Consider the following 19,774-nt stretch of genomic DNA (forward strand, 5'->3'; position numbering starts at 1 on the left):
TCAAAGACTATGGCCAACACAATTATGAGGCAGCCTCACCCAGGCGTTTGCCTAATCACGGCTCACTCGCATCCGGACATTATAATAAGTATCTTGTTAGTCTATAGTCACGCGAGACTTACCCACTAGCTTAACAGGCTATATCTACATGATGCAAGTTCTAAGTATTCAAAACCAATAAGTGTTGAAAAATTCCTATAATATGGGCTTACATTAATTAATTAATTTTCTATTTTAAATAATCGGATTAATGGATATTCCAATATTTGTTAAACCCTAAAGTGATCTTATTGAATTGGGTATTGGCATCTATTAATAACATGCCTAGTTAAGTAGCAAAGTGTAGGTAATTGTGTTTAACTAAAGCTCATAATAGGATTAGCCTAAATAACACGCTATTGATTAGAGTTTGTTAAATCCCCTCTCTAGTAGGCTATGCTTATCAGTTGCTGAAGTTCCATTGAAAGCTGCTATATTGAAATAAATTATAGAGAAGAATATCTGACATTCCAATAGATCTCTAATTATCATAGTGATTTGTTTTTTTTTTTTTTTCAAATGAAGCAATGGCTCAAATGATTGGGGTGTTCTTAAAGACAAATGATAGGTTATAATGAGTGTATTTTCATTTCAACTATTATGTAATTGTGCACTTTTAATGTTGATTGTGGTTTCTCCTTAGCCTAGTTAGGAATGGTATTTTTCTTATTTCTCATCATTAGATTTTTGTTTTTTCTTACAATTTATTCAGTGCTTCATCAGTTGCTGAATTTCAATGATTGCACACCCGCATGATTGTTTCATATGTTAGTGGATAAGTTTAAAATTAATCCAGAGTGCCTAACAAACATTTTTTTTTCAAATGAACAAAATTATATATCGAAAGGGCACTAGTTATCAATTAGTATAACTAAGTCCTTAGCCCCAGATTTTTAATTGCATAGAAAGTAAGGCATGCTCTCATGCCTCACTTGATTTCTAGTTGATCTCGGGAAACTAGTGGTGACTCCTCATTAAAAAATTATTATAGCGTCAATTTGAATACATAATGTTGTGTAAGGTATGGGTTTGGGAGAGCCTACGTCTAAATAGGGGCTTTAGATCCGTCTTTTGGGTAATACCTCTAAACCTATGTCTTTTCCCCTTCAGACGGAAAAGGTAGTTTGCAACAATGGGAAGGCACCCATGAGGTAGGTGGCATTATTATAAATCCAAATTTTATTGCTTCAACTTCATAAATACCCAAGAAAAGAAAAAGAAAATTAAAGATTGATCCATTTGTTACAATTAGATCTGTCAAACAAGCAGGTCGATTAGTTTTAGGTCAAGTTGAAAATGGACCTACCAAAATTGATCTATTTTTATGTAATACAAATCTCATAACACATATGCGACCCGACCCTAATTGTCAAAACACTTTTATATTTAATCCAATTTAGGAAAACTCATACCTAAACTAGGATGCATTCATTTCGTGGAAAATGAGTGATTTGAAAAATATTTTCCCAAAAAAATGATAATTAATATTGCTTAGCAAACAAATTAATGGAAAAAAAGAATTTCACCCATGAAAATAGTTAGGCATAGATTGTTATCGATAAATAAAATATTTTCTATTGACTAATTCTCAATAATATAAGCACCATTTTTTGAAAAACATTTTTCAAATCACTCATTTTCTGCGAAATGAACGCATCTGTTATAAAGTATTTATTTAAAGGTGTGTGATAACGTTTAATTCATTATCAAACCAAAGAAAATAGTCAAGTTTATAAGAGGCTTGGAGTAGAACGTGGAAAATATATGGGCAAAAAACAATTAATGAATTGCAACTGTCCTTTAAATGCCAATTAACAAAGTACTTATTTATTATAATAAACTCATCACAGAAAATGAAAATTTTATGTTACGTATCTTGAATGTGAAAGCGTGTTTGCTTAATTTGACCCTAATAATTAAAAAATATTTTGACTACACAACCAACATGAACATTTCTTCAATATCTCAAAAGATCATTGATGTAGATTTTTATAAGGAATCATTTGTTAGCATATAAAATAAAAAAAGTCAAGGAGCAACAAAACTATAAAGAAGAAAATGCGTTGGTCAACAAAATCCTCCAACCGACCAAAAAAAAAAAAACACACACACACACACACACAAAATCCTTCCAATAATTGCAGTGCTATACTGCAATAGAAGGAAAATTATGGATATAGCTTTACCTCAAGAACAGTGCTAATGTTGCCAACCACCATCCCCACATAATCCTCCATGAGAATGGACTGAAACTATGGGAAATACGATTTGATATCGATTCCTGTTCGTGAATTGATTGATTCAGCTAATCAATAATCGATTCACGAAATCCTTAATTGACTTGATAGATAGGAAATACAATCATGTATATTTTCTTTTCCTATTTTACATTTTCTTTCAATTATTGCAAATAGAGCTTGTACATGTTCATTTGATATACAAAATACATAAACTACAATTCTTTTAAACTTTTCCTCGATTCTTGTCATGGTACTAGAGCGGTCTGTTCTTGCCTACCTTTCCGCAACCCTATAAGTTTTCTCTCTGACTTGTTGTTGCATTTCCAAACCCACAAAATAAGCCGGCCATCTTATAGGAATTCAACACTTTTTTTTTTTAATACAGTGTCAACCAACCAACATCACCAATGGAGGAAACCACAACTCACCTAAGCAATCCCCAAATCCAATTCATTTGCATAATTTGGGTTTGGTTGACCCAAATAAGGAAGATATCTTTACTGTGTCCCAAAATCATATCTCTAGGTATGACAAATCTATTCAATTTATCTATCCACCATATCTCTATGTGAATTTAAATAAATATAAGTGTATAAAATTTGTGAATATTATTAGTTTATAATGAATCTTTTGGACCACTTTATTACCGAAAACTATACAAATAACATGGTATATATATCCACATTCAATTCATGGTTGTATATTATAAAAAAAAACAATTGCATATTATTGCTTCCCAATTTCAAACATATACATCAAATTATTCAAATGACGGCCAATTACTTAAAAGTATCAAATGCTATAATATATAACTCATATGAATGAAATCAATTGCAAAACATAAAAAAAAAAAAAAAAATGAAATTTATATCATCATAGTCAAGCTACATTTAGCCCTAACAAAAGAAAATCTATTAGAACAATGAAAAAACATTTAAAACTAAAAACCTAATTGTCTCCCCAAGCTCTCAATGTTCTCCTATTTATTGGATACATTCAAGACTCCTATCCAACGGCAATTGGTTATTTTTCCCATAAAATTAGGGAGTAAATCAGAAAATCTTTAATTTAATATCCACCTTCCACCACTTATTGATAAAATTAGGGATCGAATTACAAAATCCCTGATTTGGTATTTATCTTCCAATGTTTTCTTATTTAAATTCCTAGATCACTAAATTCTTCATTTTCCATCTCTCTACCATTCTTTTCCTTATTTTCTTGATATCTCATTATGTTGCATAAACAAGGAAAATTTGCCTAAATATAAGGAAATCCAAATATTTTCTCATGGATATTGCATTTTTTGTTAGCTAAAATAGGTAATATAACTCTATTTTTACAAAGTTATCGTAGGCTTAGGCTCGGTCCAACACATAGTAATAAATGGATAATCAGTGTGACCCATAACTTAATGGGCTGTATAATGTAATCGACTCTCTTCCCTATTCTTTTTCTTATTTGTTCTTTCACATTTGACCTCATCTTAATAAAATGCATTGTGTTGCAGCCCTACAATCGTAGTTAAAAGCGCAGAACCAAAGTGATAATGAATCTCATTTATTTGAACTTATCCTGAAACATTTAAGGAATTCAAATTTTGTCGACGTTTCAGCAATACTAGGCTCATTTGAACATCCTTGTTCTTTAACAGAAGTGCAACCATATAGTCAATCCAACATCATCCCTTGTTATTCATAATATGACGTTCAAGTGGGATGTGATTCTTTACCTACAATTTCAAGGATCGAAGAAAAAATTCAAGTACCCTCATGCTTGAACAATTCCTTCATGTTGCAAGGTCTGATTACACTCGCACTCCCATTCCACATCAACTGTGCAAATTGTCGGTTAGCCCTCTCACTTGGATGGCCAGAATCAAAGAACACGTACTTCTCAGGATGACGGCATAATGAATATTCCTTCACTCCCCTTTGGCCTCCACAAGTCGAATTCGCCCTATAAGGTCCCGAACCACAACACGCACTTTTTGCTTCCTTAAAACCTGAATCGATTTCATACATCGAAAATGAGGACTTCTATCCAAGACATGAGCGATGTAAAAGGCACAAAATCCACAACTGGTGTAGAAGTATTGATGCTTAAGATAAGTGCCCACAGCATAATCAACTTACCGTATTTTGATGGGTATTGGATTCTCTCACTCCCTGAAGTGTAGAAGTCGAAGTAGGAGTACTTGAATCCCTGGAGTTGCGTCTCCAGTTTTGCAAGAATTGAAGTAAGAGCAACGTTGTGAAGCTGTGAGATCTTGTTGGCTTCGCCTGAGCAAGAACCATTTCTGGTCAATCGTCTCCAGCTTGGCGCACACCCAAATTGCCCCACTCCAAGCATTGCAAATTTTCTTCCTCCTACCTTATATATTCCCTGGAAAAGAATCAGAAAGCCATATTATCCCCCTGAAATGCCATAATAATTACCAGATGTTTAGCAAGTCTAATTATCACGAGGCCAGAACAACAAGGTTCCTTGCAAACACACACTAAATAGTGTATGTATATAATGGTGTAAACCTTTAAGATTTCGCAGAAAGATGAACTGGTTGAGATACGTTCAGATACCAACTTAACGTCGAATAAAAAAGACGCCAATATACTTGCACAATTCTATGCTTGTGCTACACATGGAGCCATATAAGAACAACTAAGTGATATAAGAGATCTAAATTAGATATCAAATCATGGCATATGGAAAAAAGGAGGAGAAAGAATTACATTTAGAATGTACTTAAGGGTCGGCATATCGTACTCACCTGTCAGCTCAGATTAAGCACTCATGTTTAGCCATGTCAATGCACAATATCTCTATTGAGCATGCTTAAAGATCATGTAATTTGAATTCGTTTCATTATCGAGTTTGTCGATATAAATTGGGCTTATTTACATAGAGCTATAGAATCGTGTCCATCTGTGCCAGAGATTGCAAGAAAACACGAGGTGTATAAAATTTTACTTGTCTTTAAGTGAAACTAGAAAGTACTTTGTCGAGAACGGGTGGATAATGGAATTCTTGTTGCTTCTAACCTTGAGCACAGAGGTGATGTTACCAATCACCATCCCCACGTAATCTTCCATGGAAATGGACTGAAACAGAGTAGGATTAAGTAGAGGCTTCGTGTAATCATTGGTTCCGATGCTAATTAAGTAAACACCCTCCTTAATTATCCTCTTCGTCTTCTCGCTCCCCATCTCTTTCCTCAGCTTCTTCTCTAGTTGTTTAAGCTGCTGCAGCTGCGTCTTCAAATCCACCACCTGATAAATTGAAAACACGAGCTTGCTCATTTCCGAGGTTTCTTGCAGACTCAAAAAGTGTAAAATTCATGTTAAATAAAGCTTCAAGCCAAAAGACATATAAATAAAGAACATACAAATCCTTCATAAGTGTCGACCAAAGCACCAGCTCCACCGGACGCAAAATTCGCCCCTCCCATGAATTCATCATCTTTCATTGGGAGATATGGTGAAATCAGCGGTAGATTTGCATATTCAGCTGCATAATCAAAGAAAAACAAAAACAGAATAGAACAACAAACATATTAAGCAGTAATATGAGGAAATAAATAGACTTTGTGCCCAAGTTACGTGGCAAAGAAGTTACCAACAAAATCGACCATAAGACGACCGTCGGAGAATCTGCCAGTGGGATAGCGGAAGAATGTCTCCCCATAAGGAGGAAAATTTGCTCTAAAATTGGCAGTGGTGTTTATGTAGTTGTTGGTCCCAGCGTCATTAATGGAGTCGCCAAAGATGAAGAGAGCAACATCTTTCCGAGACTGATTGTCGCAGAAAGTTGAGACAAAGAGGCTTGCGAGAACAGTGAAGAGAAAGATGTGGAGAGTCGGAGTCGACATGATGACCTGTGTTGGATGATCTTCGTCCTCTTCAAGTGGCTACATATACACGCAGGAAAGTTTGGTTTTTTTCAGTTCGGTTCTCATTAAAAACTGAAATTTTTTAACTGATTTGGTTTTTATTGGTTTGGTCAATCAAGCCAAATCAATAAAGTCCAAAAAATTTTCCTTTTATTTATTTATTTTTTTACAAAATCATTTTTTGATTTTTCTTTTTTTTTTTCTTTTCTTTCTTTTTTTTCTTTTTTCATTTTCTTCTTCTTCTTCATTGGACAGTTGCCAACAAGAGTGGCAACCAATGACCGGCCTATGACAACACTCTAGCTCGCCTCTGGCTAGTCCCCAGCCGCTGATATGGCCAGGAACCGACCAATGAAGAAGAAGAAGAAAAAGAAAGAAAATGAATAAAAAATCAATTTTTAAAAAAATAAAAAATTTATTGAAAGGGGTGCATGTAGGAAACAAATAAAACAAAACCAAAAGAAAAAACCAAAAAGCCAAACCGAACCAAACTAAGATTTTGATTTAGTTCCATTACGGTTCGGATCGGATTTCCATTCGGTTCAATAAATTTCCTTAACGGTTCAATTCAATTCTGTTTTCCAAAAAAATCAAACCGAATCGAATCACTTACACCTCTAATATATAGGAAAATATGGTGATAAAACTATTTGCTATGAAGTCTTCTGTCCATGCTTTGAACAGGACTTACGAACTTGGGAGATACATAGGATAAACGTGGGAGGTACGTCTGAACAAGTCGAAGGACGACAATTTGTTTTGACCTTTATTCCCACGTTGGCCGGCTTGCTCGACACTTGGGCGCAAGAAGGCTTTTCGTTGAGGAGACAAGTCTCTAACTAATTTAAGGTGCACTTGGTTCAACATCTTCTCTTGAAAAAAATTTGAGGCGTTTGGCAATCATTTTCAAAGGGCTTTAGGATGAAAGTTATCATTGAGAATATTGAAAGCTTAAGGCAAGTGGAGACTTACTTTGGATTTTTAGCATTTTCATGTGGCAGTGATGTTCATGATTTACCTCAAACTAACAATTAAACACCGACCTTGTTCTTTTGGACACACTACAGCACCTCGCCTTATCTACTTCAATGAGTGTGATTTTGTTTGATTTGTTGATCCAACACTTATAAGGCCCATGTTTTGTTGGATCACTTGCATCTTTTCTTCTATGAGAAAGCCACCCAACCTTTTCTTCTAATTCATTTGGACACCCTTTCACGAAGCCTAGTCATTTGACGAATCTCGAGCTTTGCTAGAGCTCAATTTGGCTTCTACAATGAATGAGTGCCAATCAAAGTATCGGGAGAGCCAACATGAAAAATGAGCACTATGACTTGGCTACAAACATTAGGCCAAGGGTAGAATAGTTATCAAGTTTGAGATTATGGATGAAACCTGACCCGATTGGAGGATGTAAATCGTATCATTATACATGAACAATTTCAAAAGTGTTGCATTTACTAAAATTCTATTTGTTTCGTGAAAAATTTAATTTTTCTGGAAATTATTTTGTAGGAAGTTATTTTACAAGAAAATGATAATATTTTCTGATATTTGGTTTAAACCTGAAAATAAACTGAAAAATATTATATCATTTGGTATGGAAAATCCGATTTGATTTTTTTAAATAAACACATACTATTTAGATGCTAGTAACTCGTGTATGGGCAATCAAGGACCCGGGGAAATTGAGTACAAGCACTAGAGGGATCTCAACCCAAGTGCCAAGATCAAGGCACGGACACCGGGATCTTGGGTGCAACCTTGATAAACCTAAACGTGTCTACTAAGGCCCCAAACTCGGCCTCGATGGACTTGAGCATAGCCTTTGTGAACTTGGCTATAGCCTTTGTGGATTTGAGCTCAAGTACCGAGATCCCACTCTCGATCTTGGTGGACCTAGGCTCAAGTGCAAGGGCATCAAGCATAAGGACTGAGGCTTTAAGCCCGACTTTAATGGATTTAAGTGCTGACATCAAGGGCCAAGGCTTAGCCAGTGAGGTTTCAAGCTTGACCTCAATGGACTCGGTTGCAAGTGTTGGGGATCTGAGCATGGGCATCAGGGTCCTAGGCTTGGCCTCGATGGACCAAGTCTATTCGTTGGAGAGTTGATCTTGGATGCTGCCATGGTTCCTTACCTCGACAGGGTACAAATATCTAAATTAGACCCTAGGATTCGGGAACTAGCATTGGGATTTTTGCGCCCAAGTGTCAGGTTTCATATCCAAACATCGATGTCTAGTTATATTTTTAGAAATTGACAATCAATTTTCTAAAAAATTTTTAGTCAGTCAAATTTTTAAATTTAAATATAGATTTTTCATTGACTAGAAAAAATTTGTTGTTCAATCATTTTTCTTAGTGAATCAAATGTCAGAAAATGAGGAAATGTAAAAACAATCCTAAAATTTTTTTTAGTTGGGTCCAAGTTTCTGATGGATTCCATTAGGAGACAAAATCCCAACATGCTTTCCTATTGGGTTCTCTTAAGCTCATATCTCGTACGACATCAAGCATTCAAAATTTTAATCAATTAAGCTTATGCAACTTTTGACTAAGGAGTCACCACTAACTTTTTCGATTGACTAGAAATCAAGTAAGATACGGGAGGATATCTTACTATTTACTCAGTGACTTAATTACGTTAGTCCCAAGACCAACGCCATTTCGATACCTATTTAATTGTGTGCTAACTAACGTCATGGGAGCCTATCCAAAAGGGATCTAAGCTCATCCTAACCATTTTGGAGCAGGATAGTAATATTCAAAGTATTGAAATGCACAATCAATTATAATCACAAAAGAAAACATACAAGTATCCTCATATTGTCCCTAAAAAGAGACAATCCAAAACAAATAATTAAGGGTTTCTAATTTTTTTGTGAATTTTTTTATTTTTTAAGAATTTTCTGAATTTTTAATGATTTGTCTTTTTTGTTATTTTCTGGATTTTCTGATTGTTAATGATTTTCTGAATTTTCTAAAAAAATTTAATGATTTTCCGAATTTTCTAAATTTTTAAGAATTTTCTGATTTTTCAAATGTTTCAATGTTTTTCCCGAATTTTTAATTTTTTTTTTTTTGATTTTTTTAAATTTATCATTATATTGGGGGAACGGGTCCGGACCTTTTACTTGATCCGGCTATTGACCCAACTCAAACCTGGATCCGACCCAGTCAGATTTAAAAAAAAAAAAAAAAGATGTTTTTCAATAATTTTTCTATTTTTCTTTACATTCTCTTTTGTCTTTTTCTCTATTTTGTCCTTTTCCCCTGCTCCTTCTCCTTCCCAGAATCACCTTCAACCTCTGGCTCCCCCTCCAACGGGGCCGAACTCCTGCTACTCGTCTCTGCCGTCGAGAAACACTCGACAGCACCGCCATCTGGTCGCCGGTCACCGCCCTACATCATCGCCGGCCAAAACCACCGACCTGTCGTTCCCACCGACTGGTGCCTACCTTTTCAGATTTGCTGTTCCGGCGACCACCGAACATAAAAATGAACATCACCCGGAACTCAAACTTCTAATATTAACAAAGTCAGCAAACAAACCAGCACAAGAACGTTAAGACAGAGAGAAAAGCTGACTCGAGTAGCCTTGAACCATGGACAGAGGCTAGCCAGCGAGGGAAAGTAACTCCGGCGGGGTATTCCGGCATGGGAAATCCGTGCGCGACCGACTCGAGAAAGATTTTTCCACCAAATCACATAAAAACAAGGAAAACGCGAAATGATCAAACAAGATTCAATGAATATGAACGTAGATACTAATCGATTTCAAGCTCCAACATCCAGAAAGAATTTCGGTCTTCTTTTGGGCATTTGAGAAAACGGGTGGTGTGCAGCGTCAAAAGCCAGCTTCCAATCCGATTTCGCCTTGATTATCGGTATGAGAGAGAAATGATGTACAAACATCTAGGTCAATTTACTCAGCAGCATCCTATCGTATCCCAGTTTTGTTGTGTTTTCGTCATTTAAACTTCATGGCCCATTCTCGGCTTTTTCATTAAAAAAAAAAAAAAAGACAAAACGGCTCGTACACAGAATACGCCTAAGGGAGAGAGTGTTCAACACCTGGTTCGTTTGGTGAAATGGGCTTGCTGAAATCGGCAGCGATGGGGTGCGAAAATCTCTACGGGGGATCACCGGGCTTTTCTCCTCCTAACGGGTGCTCTGGACGAACTTGCTCCAGTCGGACCAGCTTCAGCTGCCCCCTTGAAAATTGAAGCTCTCTGCAATTTCTCACGCTTGAGCACTTCAATGGCCAGAACTCTCTCCCCCTCTGGTTCCCACACTCTGCAGAACTTTACTCTCCTCCTTATCCAAAAAGAAAGAAAACCAGAAAAGCCTTTCCTCCCAGGGAGCAAAAAAGAAAAATGGTCAATCCCCCTCTCAACCGGCGCGCTCTCTCACGCCCCTGCCATGTGACTTCAACGAGGTAACACTGATACCGATACACGTGACATGACACCATAAAGTCAAACGTCATTTTTTAAAACTAAAAAACCCCGAATGAATATTTTTATATTTACCATAGAGCTGGGAATGAATTTATACTAACAATATTAATAAATTCATTCATAGGAAATTGAAAAAAAAAATATTTATAGGAAATGCATACTCATATTTAAAGACGTGTTTTTGACTTTAATAAAAATAGATGCTAGAGTTAACTTATTTAAAAAAAAAAATCTATAATTTTCTACGGTGATCAAAATTTATCATTATTCAACATTTAGTATTTTTATTTTCTGAAATTACTTTTTAGCTCTACCCATTTATTTCACCATCTAATTTCTTCCCCGGCACCACATGTGACTTCTTTTCTTCAAATCACCCTCCACTCTCCCCTTCCTCTAAAGAAAAAAGAAAATATTCTTTTTTCCTGTTATTCTTCCTAAGATTAATAGAGGTACCATGGAAATTCGAACCTCCTTAGCCGCCTCCTCCTTCCTGCACAGCATCTCCATTTTTAATTTCCTTCTTTTGCTCTTCTTCCTAAAACTAAAAAGAAACCTTGAAAACCCAAACCCTAGATCCCTAGATGCTGCCTCCCCTGCATCCCCATTTTTAATTTCTTTTTTCCGCTCTTCTTCTTAAAACTAAAAGAGGAACTTTGGAAATCCAAATCCTAATTCCCTAGCCACCTCCCCCTCCTCCTCCTCCTCCTCGCACAGCATCCCCATTTTTAATTTTTTTTTTTCCTACTCTTCTTCCTAAAACTAAGAGAGCAATCATGGAAACCCAAAAAACCTTAGCCGCCTCCTTGTCCTTTTCACACGATCCTCTTCCTCTTGATCTATGTTCTCTCTCGGTTACCTCATCATAGTCACTGGCCACTTTGCCTCTAGCCTTCCCTCCTTCGTAGTCATAGTCTCACCTCTATTCCTCCATCACGGCATCACAATTGTGGTCCTCTCAATCGCCTTCTTCAACGATTCTCTCTCCCTTCGCACTTGCAATCCCACCCTAGAAATGCATCATGCCTCTTGCAATTCCGAACATGCATGTCGAAGCATGTTAGCAAGAGTTAACCACGTGTCAAATTTTCCGACACTTATTGACCACATGTCAAAGTATGTCCGACACAACTCAAAAGTTCCTAAAGATTGTTCGTGCTTCATAAGGTTTCAGCCCCCTGGTTTTTGCTATCCTAGATGCAGTAGAGGATTTTTATAAATACACTCGCTCCTCTCCCCCTCTCCTCACGCGACAACGTGTCATCCCCAGCAAGGTTCCAGCAAGGTTCCTTTTTGCTCGTGTCACCGTGGTGAAGGAACGCTCGCGGAGGGGGCTTTCCCGTTTAGGCATGTGAGAGTGTGTGAGTAGGGGTGAGCATAGGTCCAGGGTCAACCTTGAACCAACCTAGATCGGCCCAACCCTGTCGGTCCTGGTCCAGTTCTCAAGGAGACTAAATCGGTCATTGGTCCTAAAATTCCTAGACTAGTACTATGCGAGTTGGTCCTTGGTTTTGAGAGTTTTTGGTCGGTTCAACCCGGATCAATCTTGACTATATATATAATATATTACTTATAATTTTTTTTTATATAGAGAAAATCTTAAAATAAATGGCGTCAACAATATTAAACAGCTATTTAGTGAAAAGTTCAAGTAATTTTACATTATTCTTTAATAACTTAGATTTTTAATGTCTTTTACGGCGTCAATATTCATAATTTACGAATGAGAAAAATGTTTTTGTGAGGAGTCCTCATGGCATCCAAAAAGGCATAAATAGATTATTATGGCATCCTCCTTTAGAATTCATTTTGTTTTGTCTTATTTGTCCTCTTAGTCTTCAATTTACCATAATCGAATGAAACAACTTTTCCGCTTACCTCGCTCGCTTTAGGTCACTTGTACAACTCACCACTCGATGCTCGCTTGGCTTGTTGCTTCTTGCTCGACATTCGATTCTCATTTTGTTCAACGCTCATCCCACTTGACCCTTACCGTTTGCCTTACTTAGCTGACCTTGTTCATCATCGAACTCATTGGGTCGGTACAGTCCTTAGTTGCCCTTTCAAAGAGTACAAAAAATGAAATAAAAAATTATTAGTTGATCCTAAGTTGACATTGAAACCGGACCGAACCCATTGGGTTAATTCGGTTCTCAATCGTTTTTTTAAGGAGTGCAAAAAATAATAAAAAATTATCAATTGGTCCCGGATTGACCTTGGAACCAGATAGAACCTATTGGGTCGGGTTAATCCTTGGTCCCAAAAATTGAGGACCGGCACTTTGCGGGTTGGTCCTAGGATTAGGGGGTGGACCGGCCCAACCTGAATTGTGCTCACCTCTATGTGTGAGGGTGTGTAAATAGGGGAAAGAAGTGATGGGCCGGGCTTCTCTTTTAGGCTCTAGTGGGCCGAAGAAAAGAAGGAAAAATGGGCCAAAGAAAAGAAAGGAAAAGGGAAGTTGGGTCAAAGGGTGAGCCAAAAATAACCAAGTGGGCTAGACAAGCCGGCCCACTCGATTTCCGTCTTTTATTTTTGTTTTTATTTCATTTTTGTTTGGTCCACTTTATTCATTTTTTCTCAATTTTTGGCTTCTTATCTTTTATATATATATTTTTTAATAATTTTGCAAAATTAATGAATATTTAGAAACATCGACAAAAATTCACGTGTCAGTAATTAGCAAGGCCACATGCACATGTGAAAGACCTTAAAAGAAATGGTATTCAAAACTTGTATGATGTTCTATGGGCTTCTAAATATTTTGGTAATGAAATAGACCATTAATATGATATATGCTTTGATTTGAACATCGTATAATCAAAATAAAATAATATGCCTCATTTATTTATGAGATAAAGTTTGATCCCCCATTGTTTGCATTATTACAACAGTAATGCTATTATGAAATTTAAACCGTAATAATATGCCTCATTTATTCATGAGATGAAGTTTGATTCCTGTATTTGCCCTAGACTTTGAAAAAACAAAAGATCAAATGTCCCCAATGTTTGAACAATGCTTCCAAATTATAAGGCTAGGTTGTGTGCCAACTTCCATTCCACATCAATTGCCCAAATTGCTGATAAGCCCTCTCACTCGGATGGTAGGAATCGAAGAACACGTACTCCTCCGGATTAGGGCACAACGAGTACTCTCTCACCCCTCTCATGCCTCCATAGCTATAGGTCCCCTGGTACAGACCCGAGTTGCAACACGCCGATTTTCCATTCTCTTAGTCAAGGAAGTGTACAAGTCAAAGACGGAGTACTTGAATCCTTGCAATTGAGACTCTAGCTTGGTGAGAGTCGCGGGAAGAGCCACGCTGTGAAGCTTCGTTAGCTCGGTGGCTGATCTCAAACAAGAACCATTTTCGGTGCCCAGTCAAATGGCCGGGAGGCACCCAAGAGGTGGAATCGTAAGAAACCCAAATTTTCTTGCTCCAACTTTATATATGCTTTGGGAAAAAAAAAACAAAGATCAATAAATTTGTTACTATCTACTTATAAAAATCCATTGCGACAATTGATAAAGGTATGATAACATTTAATTTATTATCAAATGAAAAAAAAATTCAAATTTATAATACCCTCAGAGTAGAATGTGGTGAATACACGAGCAAAATAATAATAATAATAATAATAATAATAATAATAAATTGCAAGTGTCCTCACTTATTCGTTATAACAAAACTCATCAAAAAATAAATGAAAAATTATATATTATGCGTCTTGAGTGTGAAAGCTTGTTCGCTTAATTTGACTCTAATAATAAAATAAAAAAATTGACTTCACAACCGACATGAAAATATCTTCAATATCTTGGGAGATAATAGATATAGATTTTCGAAGGGAATTATTGATCCGTATCAAACAAAAGGTCAAGGTAGCGACACAACTATAAAGAATAAAATACGTTGGTCAACAAAATCCTCCCAATAAATGCAACCCGGTTTACTTGTTTATGAGGATTAAACAGTGCTGTACTGCTCCGGAATTGGAAAGAAATTATGGACATGGGTTTACCTCAAGCACTGCACAGTGCTAATGTTGCCAACCATCGTCCCCACGTAATCCTCCATGGAAATGGACTGAAACAAAGCTGGATTGTTGAGAACCGGGTTCAAGTAATCGTTGCCTCAGATGCTGACCATGTAAACGCCCTCCGAAACCATTCTCTTCGCCTTCTCGTCCCCCAGCTTCTTCCTCAGATCCTTCACCAGTTTCTCGAACTGTTTCTGCTGAGTCCTGAGGTCCACCACCTAATGAAGGAAAACTAAGGAAGACAACCTGGAAGCGGAACATCGAAAAAACATCAAAGCAAAGACGAGGAAAGACCACTTTTTTGTTTTTCTTCACCAAAAAAAAAAAAAAAAAAAGACACTCAACATACAGATCCTTGGTAAGTATCGGATCAAATGCCTACTCCACCAGACGCGAAATTTGCCCCTTCCGCAGTCGTCGTTCTTCAGCTAGAGATAGGGAAAATTGTCCAAAAAGTCCTAAATCTATTGCACTTTTGCTAATTCAGTCATAAACATTTTAATTTTGTCAATTGAGTCCTAAACCTTTTCACTTCTTGTCGATTCAGTCCATCCGGCCAATTTTGGTCGGAAAATACTGGTGCCACATAAGACTGCTGGCGCTGATGTTGACAATTTTTAATATTTTTTTGAATTTCTTTTGAATTTTTATTATTTTTTCTGTTTTTTTCCATTTTCCTCTTCTTTTTTTTTTTTTTTTTTTGGCTTTTTTCTTGGCATTTTTTCGTTGGTTGGCCACTGGCCACAGCTAGCCGGCTAGCCTCGCCTGCCACAAGCGAGGCCTCGACTGGCGAGGAGGAGCCCAGTGAGGGGGCCCTCGCCACGGCGCGGCTCCTGCCAAGGTCGCCCGGTGAGGCCAACCCTCCCCCAGCCGGGCGGCCTCGCCGGGTGTCGGCCGGGCAACGGTGACGCGGAGCGAGGCCGCCCTAGCCTCGGAGAGGGCCAGCCTTGCTAGATCTAGCGAGGGGAGCCCTCGCCGGGGCTCGCCCTCACCCAGGCAAGCGTCGGCCTCGCCCCTGGCCGGGTGGGTGTTGTCCGCCCTCGCCGGATCCGGGTGAGGCCGGCCCTCGCCGAGGCCAATGCGGCCTTGCTTGATGTCGCCGTCGCTCGGGCGACGCTCGGCGAGCCGCCCGGCTGGGGGAGGGTCGGCCTCACCCAGGTGACCTTGGCCGGGCGGCGCCAAGGCGAAGGCTCCCCTCGCCGGGGCTCCTCCTCACCCGGCCGAGTCTCGCCTATGGCGAGCGAGGCCAGCCAGCTGGCTGTGGCTGGTGGCCAGCCACCAGAAATGGCCAAGAAAAAAGCCAAAAAGAGAGAAAAAAAAAAAAAAAGAAGGAAAAACGGAAAAAAAACAGAAAAAAAAAAATTAATAAAATTTCAAAAATTTCAAAAAAATATTAAAATATTATTAAAAATTGTCCACGTCAACGCCGGTAGTCCTACGTGACAACCCCAGCGTCCACATCAACATTTTCTAGCCAAAATTGGCAGGAGGGATTGAATCGGCAAAAAGTAAAAAATGTTTAGGACTTAATTGATAAAGTTAAAATGTTTAAGACTAAATTGGCAAAAATATAATAGGTTTAGGACTTTTTGGACAATTTTCCCGCTAGAGATATGGTGGGATCAGTGGTAGCTTCACATATTCAGCTGAATCACCCGGAAAGAATTTGAGTGTGCAATCAATCATTTATGGGGGAAGAAAAGGCTAGAGCATGGAGAAGTAATACCAATGAAATCAGCTATAAGACGGTCGTCAATGAATCTGCCAGTGGGATAATGGGTTTACCTCAAGCACAGTGCTAATTTTGCCAACCACCATCCCCACGTAATCTTCCATAGAAACGGACTGAAACAAAGCAGGATTGTTAAGAACAGCGGCGTAGTCGCTGAATCCGATGCTGATGAAGTAAACACCATCCGAAACTATTCTCTCCGCCCTCTCATCCCCCAGTTTATCCCTCAGATTCTTCACCAGACTCTCAAACTGCTTCAGCTGCGGCTTAAAATCCATGGCCTGAAAAGGCAACATTGAGGAATATGGAGAAACAACCCGGGAAAGATAAGGAAGAGACTTGGACGTACTAATCCCGGGAAAGTTTCAGGTAAAGCACCAGCTCCAGCGGACGCGAAATTTGCTCCTCCCACAAATTGGTCATTCCTCAGCTGGAGATAAGGTGGGATCAGTGGCAGCTTTGCATATTCAGCTGAATCGCCCAGAAAGATTTGATTAAACAATCGATCGTTTATAGGGGAAGAAAAAGCAAGAATATGGAGTAAGTTATACCAATGAAAGTGGGATAGTGAAAGAAAGTCTCGCCATATGGAGAAAAATTTGCTTTGAAAAAAGCGGTGGTGTTTATGTAGTTGTTAGTCTCCGCGTCGTTGAGGATGTCGCCGAAGATGAACAGAGCGATGTCATTTTGGGTTTGATCAATGTTGCAGAGAGTTGACAGAAGGAGGCGGGCGAAAATGGTGAAGGACAGGATGTGGATATTCGGAGTCGACATTGGTGATCCCGGGTTGGACGATGCGGCTTCTCTTCGGATCTTATAGGGACGTCCGGGTGATTCGAATAAGCAATTTGTATAGAAGTCTTCTCAGGGAAGAAGGCCCGTGATGGTTCTTTCCCTTTTTGGCCAAACATATGACGTCATACAGATTTTTTTGGAGGGCTTTAAAGATGATTTGCGTTCTGAACTTCACATTAATGAACTAACGATACGTTTGGCTAATTCCCAGTTTCATACTTCATCTTTTGCTTTCCCATTTTGGGATAAACTAGCAATTTCAGCACGCATCTACGCAGGGATTATGCTGAGATTGGGTAATGAGACCATTGATGGGTTCATTGACCTATATGTAGGTAAATTAAGCTAAAAGCCGAGAGGATTGGCCTCTCGTGATGGTTTCTTTAAGTTTTGATAGTTTGGCAAGTGATGTGAGGTCAGTGCGCTTGATACAGCCGATAAAGAGAGTAGCAATGACAAACGAAGAGTTTGTGAATATATTGGCATATAGACAACGAGGAAAATGCATTAGAAGCACCAAAAATTGTGTACGGTACTCATTTTAGTATCAAAAGTTTCGCTGGCTCATCCAAGTATCAAATCGGAGAAAAAATAATCACTTAAATGCTCTTAACTAGAAATTCTGGCTAAAATGATTACTTTGCTTTTCTAATTAAATTTTAATATGAGTTGGCATATTTTTATTAAAAACCAGTCCATGTAGATATCATAAATGATGTGGCAAGAGCCAACGTGGTTGGCTTGCCTAAAAACGACGCCCTTTCTCGCTTCTCTCACTCGGTCACACACAGAGACGATCTTCTTCTTTCTTATGGAATTTTTGCGCATGGCAGTTGCTGACATCTCCTCCCCGATGCAGAGGATATTCCACCACCTGATCTCCCCGACTAAATCCGGTGCGAAACCGTCAACGCTCTCCCTCTTCGCTACGAGGGAAACCGGGTCCTTCTCATGTGGCTTAATCCTCACCTTCATCGCCTGCACCTTCCTCTTTGTCCTCAACCTAGCCACCCACTCCTCCTCTCCTTGCCTCATCAATTAGGGTTTCAATTTTGGGGGAAATTGAACTAGAGTATCATTGGGGATTTCTTTTGATTTGCAATTTAGGGTTTATATTTTGGGGCAAGCGCTGTAGACAACGTCATTTAGGGTATATATGTTAACTAGGAACGCTAGCGATCCACGTCGCTAGAGAAATTAATTAAATACAACAACATCACATTCTCGGCAACCCAAATAGGAATTGACACTTAAGTGATTATTTTTTTAAAAAGTAGCACTCAAGAGATTCGAAAAAAAAAACTTTTAATTTTAAAGTGAGCGCTATACATAAGTACTTCAAGTGTACTTCTCCCCCCAAAAGGTTATAGACAAAAATGATTAAAAGACATATTTATCTCCCATAAGCATATATGATAATATCCGCAACAAAAAGTATCTGAAAACAAAATTAAAACAGCTACAAGATAGAAGAAATCAAATAAAAGTATTAATTTATGTTTTGTCGGGAATATCTCTTTTTCATTTCATTGAAGAAAGCATCGATAAGAAAAGAAATGGGCCTGAGAACAAAGGAGATCCCTCAAGGTTTGAGAAGCGAAGGGGGGCATGGATCCCTTTTGGTTGTAATTGGTTTCGTTTGATTAATTTTCTTATATTATTCGAATCTTTCTAAGCTAATAGAATTGAAGACTACATTGTTTTGATTAAGAGTATTATCATCAAGACATAGTTTATTGAGCTTTTTTTGTTGATCTTACGATATCTAGAAATGTGACATTGCTCTCCGCATTTAAAGCATTTGATATTTGTTGACACCTAATTTTGGAAAAATAAAATTGCATTTTGAACAAATAAAAGGAAAAAAATGAAAATGGGGGAAATTGATTTGATTGATTATGCATGTCAAATTTGAAATTCGATGGATGTTTAGATTTTGATAAATGCAGAAACAATTAAAAATCAGGTGAACAAAGGGTAAGAATTTTGCAAAATGGAAGAAATTTGAAGCGAGATCGGACGATTTAAATCACGTTCCGATTTGCGGGCAGTTTAATGCAACGAAAATGGAAAGTCGAAAGTTCTATAAAAATGGCCATATCAAAATCACTATAAAAGGAGCCATAACTTTCGTGAGCGGGAGGAGGAATTCGGTCGGGGGGGAGCGATTTTCGAAAATTGGAGAGGAAAAAGGTGAGAGGCCTTCCTTCGGTTTTGGGGGAGAAAAGAAAAGAAAAAGTCAAAAAAGAAAGAGCAAAAAGGGTCTGACAAGAAGGAGAAGAGACAGAAGAGAAGCGTAAAGGCAGAAGAAAAGGGAAGAAAAGGGGGTGATTTGACTCCTACTGTTCATCGTCTCCCCAAGCTTGCTGCCCACGTTGCTGCTCCATCCGCTACGCCCGTTGCTGCTCCATCCGCGACTACTCGGAGCCGGTCGCCCATCCGTCGTGCGCCTCCACCTCAGTCAGAGCCCCTACCCCGACTAACCGAAGCCCCGACGCTCCACCCTCCGCGAGTAGGCCCGAGCCGTGCCACAGCCGAGCCGCCTTACCCACTGCAGCACCACCACCAGCACCGAACGC

General features: G+C 38.5%; 1 protein-coding gene across 1 annotated transcript; it reads right to left on the reverse strand.

Moving 5' to 3' along the window:
* Window positions 1–3,858: 3,858 nt before the first annotated feature.
* LOC104428921 (GDSL esterase/lipase 5) lies at window positions 3,859–10,559 on the reverse strand. Its single transcript, XM_010041842.3, has 6 exons — window positions 10,243–10,559; window positions 5,895–6,186; window positions 5,665–5,786; window positions 5,321–5,548; window positions 4,415–4,664; window positions 3,859–4,284 (listed from the first exon to the last, which is right to left on the reverse strand). The coding sequence occupies exons 2-6, from the start codon at window positions 6,145–6,147 to the stop codon at window positions 4,040–4,042; spliced, it is 1,098 nt and encodes a 365-aa protein (XP_010040144.2). The 5' UTR covers window positions 6,148–6,186; window positions 10,243–10,559; the 3' UTR covers window positions 3,859–4,039.
* Window positions 10,560–19,774: the final 9,215 nt, after the last annotated feature.

The sequence above is a fragment of the Eucalyptus grandis genome, chromosome 9 (genome assembly GCF_016545825.1).
Source record: "Eucalyptus grandis isolate ANBG69807.140 chromosome 9, ASM1654582v1, whole genome shotgun sequence".
Lineage (NCBI taxonomy): Eukaryota > Viridiplantae > Streptophyta > Magnoliopsida > Myrtales > Myrtaceae > Eucalyptus > Eucalyptus grandis.

Coding starts and splice junctions, on each gene's coding strand:
- LOC104428921 (XM_010041842.3), bottom strand. CDS start 6,147: ATGTCGACTCCGACTCTCCACATCTTTCTCTTCACTGTTCTCGCAAGC. Junction 5,787..5,894: donor TCTTATGGTCGATTTTGTTG/GTAACTTCTTTG, acceptor TTGATTATGCAG/CTGAATATGCAAATCTACCG. Junction 5,549..5,664: donor TCGACACTTATGAAGGATTT/GTATGTTCTTTA, acceptor TCAATTTATCAG/GTGGTGGATTTGAAGACGCA.